General features: G+C 46.4%; 1 protein-coding gene across 1 annotated transcript; it reads left to right on the top strand.

The window, feature by feature from the left end:
* Nucleotides 1-641: 641 nt before the first annotated feature.
* On the top strand, nt 642-6647 carry LOC146520993 (uncharacterized). The gene is made up of 6 exons (XM_085154465.1): nt 642-792; nt 2591-2934; nt 3017-3154; nt 3271-3591; nt 5421-5747; nt 6061-6647. Exons 1-6 carry the CDS (start codon nt 719-721, stop codon nt 6138-6140), a joined length of 1284 nt encoding a protein of 427 aa, XP_085010591.1. The 5' UTR covers nt 642-718; the 3' UTR covers nt 6141-6647.
* The last annotated feature ends 1216 nt before the right edge of the window (nt 6648-7863 follow it).

Here is a 7863-nt window from a genome sequence, read left to right as displayed (position 1 = left end):
ACAGAATCTGATCCAGGACCAGCCTGGCTGTGACCACTCTGACCGTCTGTTTCTGCAGCTTCTTGTCTTTCTTCACTTTCTGTTTCAGAGCAGTCAGCTGATCCAGGTGTTGTGCATTGATCAGTGTTACAGGTGTGTGAGGTATTAATAAAGGTCAGAGGTGAACAGCTAAGAGCTGACATCAGTGATGTTTGTCTCTGAACAGGAAGCTGAGGACACACTCGGTCCGATGGACGACCTTCATCCTTCACTCTGCTCCTCTTCTTCTCTTTGTTTCTCCTGAAGCTCCGTTATTTGAGGGATTTTAATTTGTCAGGTTTATTTGTCTCAGCTTCAACACCCCTGCTCTACATAAACTATGTGATGTACTAACCCACGCACAGGATAACTCAGTCCACTGACTCTGAGGGATTACATGCTCTGGTACTTCCTGCTTCTACTCCCTCATATCTGAGACAATATTATCACTCGTGTGCTTTACGTGTGAGCTGCTTCAGTGTGATTATATCTTTTATTTTGTTTCCACTTTATGAAAATGAATCCACCACAGAAGTCCTCCACAGTCTAAATCAGCCCCACCTTTCCTCCACCCTGCATACCTGTAACTCCTGCCCCAGGCACATTCACATTCCCGGGAATTCACGCATGATCCCCGGGAACTCCCCTGAAACCGAAAGTAAACCACGTCACAGTGGGCGCTGCGTGACAAAGCACCGCTATGAGAGCTGTCGGTGTTTTGCTGTGCTTTTCTGTGTTTACGGGAGTCTTCGTGGAGGATAAAGAAGCCCCACGGTAAGAAACCCACTCTTATCCTCTTTGAATGGACGCGCGCACACACAGGCGCGCGCGCGCGAAGACCGGCGTAACTAAAAAGTTCAAAAGTGAGAAAGCCGACAGGAAAACACGGACCGCTCTAGCTAACCGACCCACGGCAGCACACACAGCCGCCCACAGACTGGCCTGTCGTGTCTGTGCAGGAGCCTCCTGACACACACAGTGGGGTACAGACGGGTTACAGACCGCGGTGCAGTGATTTGTGCCGTCCGTAGCTCCCTGTGCGGCATGAAGGCTTTATGCGGGGAGGCTTCATTGATGGATGTAGCATGTCGTTAGCTAGCAGCATGTGCGGTTTGGCTGTTTCTAATAAAGTTTTTACAAACGGTTGCTGTGTCTTCATTAGTGACGTGAGGCTGTGATGAGGAAACGTGTTTCCTGGTGAAACAGGTTGTTCGTGTCTGTGGCTGCTGTGGCATGTGTGGGTAAAGGGGCGGGGCGTAAGGTGATAACAGATGTTTCTCTGTTGTAAAGCCTAACAACACACCGTCCCTGCTCTCATGATCAATATCAGCTCTGAGGTTATTATTAGCATCAGCCTTTCTAAAGTACACTTTGTTAGATACAGCGGTGTGTCTTTGTGTCTTTGTGTTGTGAGGTTTGTCCTGGATTCATGATGACTGGAGCTCCACCCTTGTGCTGTTGTCTCCGGCTCGATGTTTCCTGTTTCCTGTTTCCTGTCTCTTTGTCCTCAGCGTCTCCTGTGGAAGTCCGTCCTCTCTCTGTCCCCATCGCGTCTCCTCTCGCTCTGCGCTTTGTCTCTGTGGTTGTTCGCCTTTTCCAGTGTCAGGTTTATATGCCTGAAGTCTCTGAGCTGTGTTTCCTGTTTTATTTTGAAAGTCCCTGGTCCAGTATGTTATGTTATCTTGTTGTCGTGTCTTCCCACTGTGCTGTGTGCTCTCTGATCCTGATCCTAGCCACAGTACTTCTTACTTTGTATTCGGTTCCTAAATTTGGGGAAATCCTAAGGTGACCTCTGACCTTGGGATGGTCAATGATGGTCCCTGATATTCAAACTGATCCAAGATGAAGCTGCACCATGGTATCAGTTTGGGAATCCTACGACTGGACCGTCAGTCTTTTATGGCTGATGAGTAAAAAGGGTGCACCGAGCCAAAGCTCCTACACTTTTTTCAGCTTGCTTGAGTTGTTTGACCCATTTCTGTGGGTCAGTTTGAAAAAGCTGCTAACAGTGACTAAAATGAGAAAGAAAAACATTACATGTGCACTTTACTTGGAAAATTCAAAGGACTCCATGGCTTTGCATGGTGCTGGGTCTCTTAGGGCCGCCTGTTTATTTGTAGCTGCATGCAGCTGTCAGGGTTTTTTTTTTTTTCAGGGTTTTTAAGGCACAGAAACCTCCAGGAAGCAGCAGCATGAAGACTGGGCTCGGTCTTTGTAAGTTCCTGGGTTGTTTTTTTTATTTGGCTGTAGTTATTCAGCCGGCCAGAGGAACCCTTGAATAGAAACAACTTTGAAACTTGGTGAACATGAAGTCATTGATTTTAGAGATAAACAGCTAAAAAAAGACTAAACAGCATTTAAGACCTTGTGCAATAAAAGAAGTCTGGGTGATGGTTGGTGGATCACGTTTATTCCCAGTTTTTCCTGCTCTGGTTCTTTTGGTTTTGCCTGCTGAGCTCGATCGGTCACTTGTGCTCACATCTTCACATTAGTAAAGTGTTTGAAGTCATTCTCTGTCTCACGGGCCTTAAAAACATCACAGCTCTCACCTGTTTCCTGTTTGTCCTCTCAGTTTTCAAGCATGCCTTGGGTTGGAGGTGTATGAGGGGGCGGAGTCTGTCATGCTGCCCTGTCAGGTACCAGAGGATGTTTACCGGGACGCCACAGCAGTGGTTTGGGACCGCAAGGACCTCAGCATCCCAACAGTCCATCTGCGTCTGCAGAGCGGCGATGATCTCACGAAACAGAACGTTGTTTACTTCAACCGAACATCGATGAGAGCCGACGCTCTGCAGACCGGAGACCTCAGCCTCACTCTGAGGAAGCCCACGGTCAATGACACCGGCACCTACACCTGCACCACCCGAAGATACGGACAAGATCAGAGCAAGACCCATTTGCAACTGAGGGTGGCAGGTCAGTGCTGTCGATAGAGGTCAGAGGTCATACTCTGAGAATCTGTTGGGTGATCTCAGGTTGTTTGTGTTTGTGTGGACAGAACGTCCTCCTCCTGGTCCCACTCCTCCTCCAGTCTGGCCCAAAGTTCTCTCGGGTGTCCTGGTTCCTGTGGTTCTCCTGGCTGTTGGCTTTGGTGTCCTCATGTATTTTAGATATAAAACGTTAAAGAACAAAGAAGGTACGTGTGTTATTGGACCACTCCACGAACATCATTCGTTCACTCATTAAAACTCATGATGACATACAGCACTTTAGATTGTTAATAATCTCACTTGTGCTTCGTTCTCCTCTCAGTCGTTCAGGTCACAGCAGAACCAGGTGACGAGTCGGTTGTGCTGACCTGCAGAAGCACAGTTCAGCCCCTGCCCGATGGTGCTAGAGTGGTGTGGAAGGACAGAAATGAGAGGAAGGTCCACATATGTGCGAAAGACTCTGAAAAACAGCACAGACGTTACAGGAACCGAACAGAGATGAAGAAAGAGCCGCTGAGGACTGGAGACCTCGGTGTGACCCTGAAACACCCCACAAACACCGACAGGGACACCTACACCTGCACCGTCTACAGCGCGGAGGGGAAAGAACTGATGGAGAAACAGGTGGAGCTGAAAATCAGAGGTCAGTGCTGCAGATACAGAGGTTTGGATGTTATCATTGACAGGTATTTTCTCACAGTGCGAGTCTTTGACTGTCACACACTACAGAGGCTTTCCAAACAACCGTCCTCACTCTGCAGCAGCTCTGTTATACTGACAAACACAGACGCCAACTTTGTTCTTCCTGTCAGAGGAGGGACTTCACTTCCTGTTTGCTCACTGTTAGAAATATGAGCAGTAGTGGACTTTGTCTTTGATGGGATGTTACAGTGCAGGTTTGAATGAGTTCAGGGGAACCTTTACATGTTCTCAGAGAAACAGCAGTGAGTCTGTGAGGAACACGATGCTGTTTTCTGTCATTTGTCTGATGAGTTTTATCAGTGATGGAAACGAGAGACTGCTGCTGATACGAGAGGAAAGCAGGAACAGCTGATACTGGATGCTCCTGCACTCTACTCTGAATCTTAAACATGTGTAGTGTACACTGTGAAAGCAATTAGAAACAAATCAGTACATAAATAATGACGGTTAGTTATATAAAGGCCAAGTGAGGCACCAGGATTTAAAAACAACTCTATAACAATATCATTTCTATTTGTCAGGATTATTCATTGTTTAGAGTGAAAGACGTAATTACACTTCCATGTATATTAGAGCTGCACGATTAATCGTTAGAAAATCGCGATCTCGAGTCATACTTACGTGCGATCTCATTTCCAAATGACAACGATTTAAAAAAAAAAAAAAAAAAGACGACGATTGTACCGCATTTTGATCCGGGACGTAATCTGCATGAAAACAAGCGCTCACTCTTCCTGCTCAACAAATGGGCGGAGCCTTATACCACGTGATACAGCAGCTGGCTGCTAAAATTAGCAGGGAAAAACAACGTCAGCACGTCAGGGATGACGAGGAAGTGACAGGAGAAAATCCGTCCCGGTCAACCACCCAAACATCAATAACGGGAACCTTATACAGCGCTTCCCTAAACCCGTCGAACTCCCGCAGGCACAAAGAAATTACGGAGGCTGTTACTTATCACCTGACCAAAGATATGGCTCCATCAACACTGTGCAAAACGAGGGATTTAGGAGAACGATCAACACCCTAGACAAACGCTACACAGTGCCGTCCCGCAACTATTTTTCTATTGTTGCACTACCTGCTCTATACACGCAGCGTCGAGCAACGGTGGAGACGGAATTTCAAGCAGTACAACATTTTGCTGCAAAATGTGAGACATTTGTTGTTTTTATGTTCAGTCTCAACTGTTACGAAGTTGATGTGCAGTTAATAAGTGCAATAAATATTTATACTGGAAAAGAAAATCGTGAGAGAGTCGTGATCTCAATTCTAAGCCAAAAAATCGTGCAGCCCTAATGTGTATACAGCAGGGCTTTTTCAGCCATGTTTGTGCTGCATTTCTGCTGATGTCCAAATCTTTATACAGTTATAAAATCAACCCTCCTTATAGAACAATTCAGTGTGTTTGTGTGAAGAAAAACGATAAAGATTGTAGCAAACCTGGTGTTGGACAGACCTCTTTAATGAGTATGTTTGTGACTTCAATGCAGTTTTAGTTAGACTGATATAACTGCAAACATTCTGGCTTTTTAGTAACAATGTAACTGCATTTCACTGATCAGACATCTTCAGGCTGCTTGTCTTCAATGACTGACTTGATCAATCCAACAGAGCAGCTGGGACCAGCATCGAGATGAACCTGATGATGTTGCTGCTGAGGCTTTGATGTGATGAACATGTGTTTCAAATGCTGCATAAATTAAAATGAATTGACAAACATGAATGCTGTGTCTTCGTACAGCTCATGTTGTGTTGTCGTCCTCTCAGAGTGTCAGGTGGAGGTGGTGGAGGGGGCGGAGTCTGTCCTGCTGCCCTTCAAAACCACAGAAAACCTGCCCGGAGACAGTGATGTGGAGTGGAAACGCCACGAACCCGAATACATGAAGGTCTACGTGTATGAGAACGGCTCTGACCGGCCCGACAAACAGGACGACCATTACAGAGGTCGCACTGAGATGAACGCTGACCTGCTGACCGCTGGAGACCTCAGTCTGACCCTGAGACAGCCCACAGTGAAGGATACTGGGAGATACGCCTGTGAGGTCAACAGCAAGGAGGCCTGGAGATACAAGAGGGTGTGGCTCACAGTTAAAGGTTGTAATCGGTGTGAATGTGTCTAATGTACTGTCCTGTCTTTGTATCAGTTCTGTCTGTTTGTCAGCAGTTTAGTTAACTTTAGCATCGAGAGAGCTGTGCAACACTTTTTGTTTTTATGCCCTACGACGTCACAATGATGCTACATAGTTTCACTAAGTCAGACACACACAGCTTATAGAAGCCAAAGATTTCAGTACACCGTTTTAGTCTGTGATGCTTCAGGGTCAAAGGTCAGCATGTAGCAATTAAAACATCAAAGTGTTAGTTTAGCTCCGAGTGTTTTTTGTGACTTCCTGTGTTTCCTCTGCAGGGAGAGATCAGGTCCAGGATCAAGCCGAGGACAACAAGGGTATTGAAATGAGTCCTCTGATGGACCAACAGTCAGCTTAATCTGACTGGTCTGTGATCATGGATCTGACTGGTCTGTGATCATGGATCTGACTGGTCTGTGGATCAGAGAGAAAACACCAGTAATGGGATGAAGAGGGAACGATGCTGAGCTCCTCCACATTCTGTGAGGATGTTTTCTGCTCACGCAGCTGAACCCTGCAGTGACTGTAGCTCAGCGCACTCATGCAGCATCAGCTGTTTGATTTGTTACCACATTAGCACAAACAACACTCATGATGTGCATTTTATATTGTACTTACCCATAATGCCTTGCTGTTCAGGTCTCAGCTGTGATCTGGGTGCTGTTTAGTTGATGTTTGGACCTCATGTCTGCACGGCTCCTACATGTGTGAGGCTTTAGTGTTGGCTGTGTCTGTAAAACTGCACAAAATATAAGACAACTAACACTTTAATATACATGTAGCTAATGAAGTGCACGACGAAAAAGAACAAAATGTTTTTGTAAAATGCTGCTGAAGAGAAAAGAAATAAACTCCATCATCTGTCTCTGTCTGATGTGTGAGTCAGGTTTGGGTGGAGGGCGTAGAAGAAACGAATCCTCAGTAGTCTGGGGGATTACACAGCATATTCTGAATATGCTGTGGGTGTGGATGTTGGGATTGTAGCTCTGAGCTCACACTGGCTGATAACGTCTCACCTTCCAAGACTGCTGGCTAACAGCTAACGCTGCATGAACTCCTGCACGTGGTGATGTGACGGCGCTGCTGACCGTGTCCATCCCATAATGACCTCAGTGTACCATCCTGTGATGCTTCCAGCAGGAAAACAAAGCTCAGATCAGACGTGGCGATGAGTTCACTGCACTCAGACGCCTCCACAGTCACAGATCTCAGTCCAGCAGAGCATCTTTGGTAGAGTGACATCATAAATGTGCAGCCTGTGTGTGATGACATCACATTAGCATGGACCCAAACCTCTGAGGATGTTTCCAGCACTGTGATGAATCTGTGTCATTAACAAACAAGGGAACAGGGCACCAGCATGGTGTACCTAATAAAGTGGCCTTGAGAATACCTCTACGCGACGTCTCCATCTCAAGTGTCTCCAGCAGGGGGAGCCGTCTGATGTTTTATTGTCACAGTGACATGTCACAGCGCACACACTCAGGGGCACTTTATTAGGCACACCTGTGTACCTAATAAAGTGGCCCTGTGTGTGTATTTACTTGTGCAAATAAGGGTTTAACGTGCTTTAAAGTTCTGTGAGATACAGAGCCCACAGTCACAGGAAAGGAACCGAGTGTCTGATATGTTTGGTTTTGCAGATGAGAGAGAATCTGAAGTCAACATCGAGGCCCCACTGAGATGAAAGAAGAGCCACTGACAACCACAGACCTCAGTCTGACCCTGAAACACCCCCAACCCCACCACAGTGGTGTCTACATCCTTAGACAGAGAAAACTAACTTTGTCAAAGTTCAGTAAACACATCACAGAGGTCATTGAGAAGCAGTGCATGATGGGAAGATGAGTGACACAAACTAGAAGCTCTCTGTCACAATCTGCTGAGAAATCATCTCAGCTTCTCTGTGAAGGTTCTCAGTCATCCAGGTCATCGTAGTCAAAGGAGTTTGACTCCCATCACCCTCTGGAACACAAACTTGGAGTAATTAGGACCCTACACCACCGGGCAGAACATGTTCCCTCTAAGCCTGAAGGGAAAAAGAAGGAACACACACATGTAAAGGAAGCACTCAAAACGTG

This window comes from Neolamprologus multifasciatus, chromosome 3, assembly GCF_963576455.1.
Source record: "Neolamprologus multifasciatus chromosome 3, fNeoMul1.2, whole genome shotgun sequence".
Classification (NCBI taxonomy): Eukaryota; Metazoa; Chordata; class Actinopteri; order Cichliformes; family Cichlidae; genus Neolamprologus; species Neolamprologus multifasciatus.
Note: the sequence above shows the minus strand (reverse complement) of the source record. Positions and strands in the feature narration are given on the sequence as shown.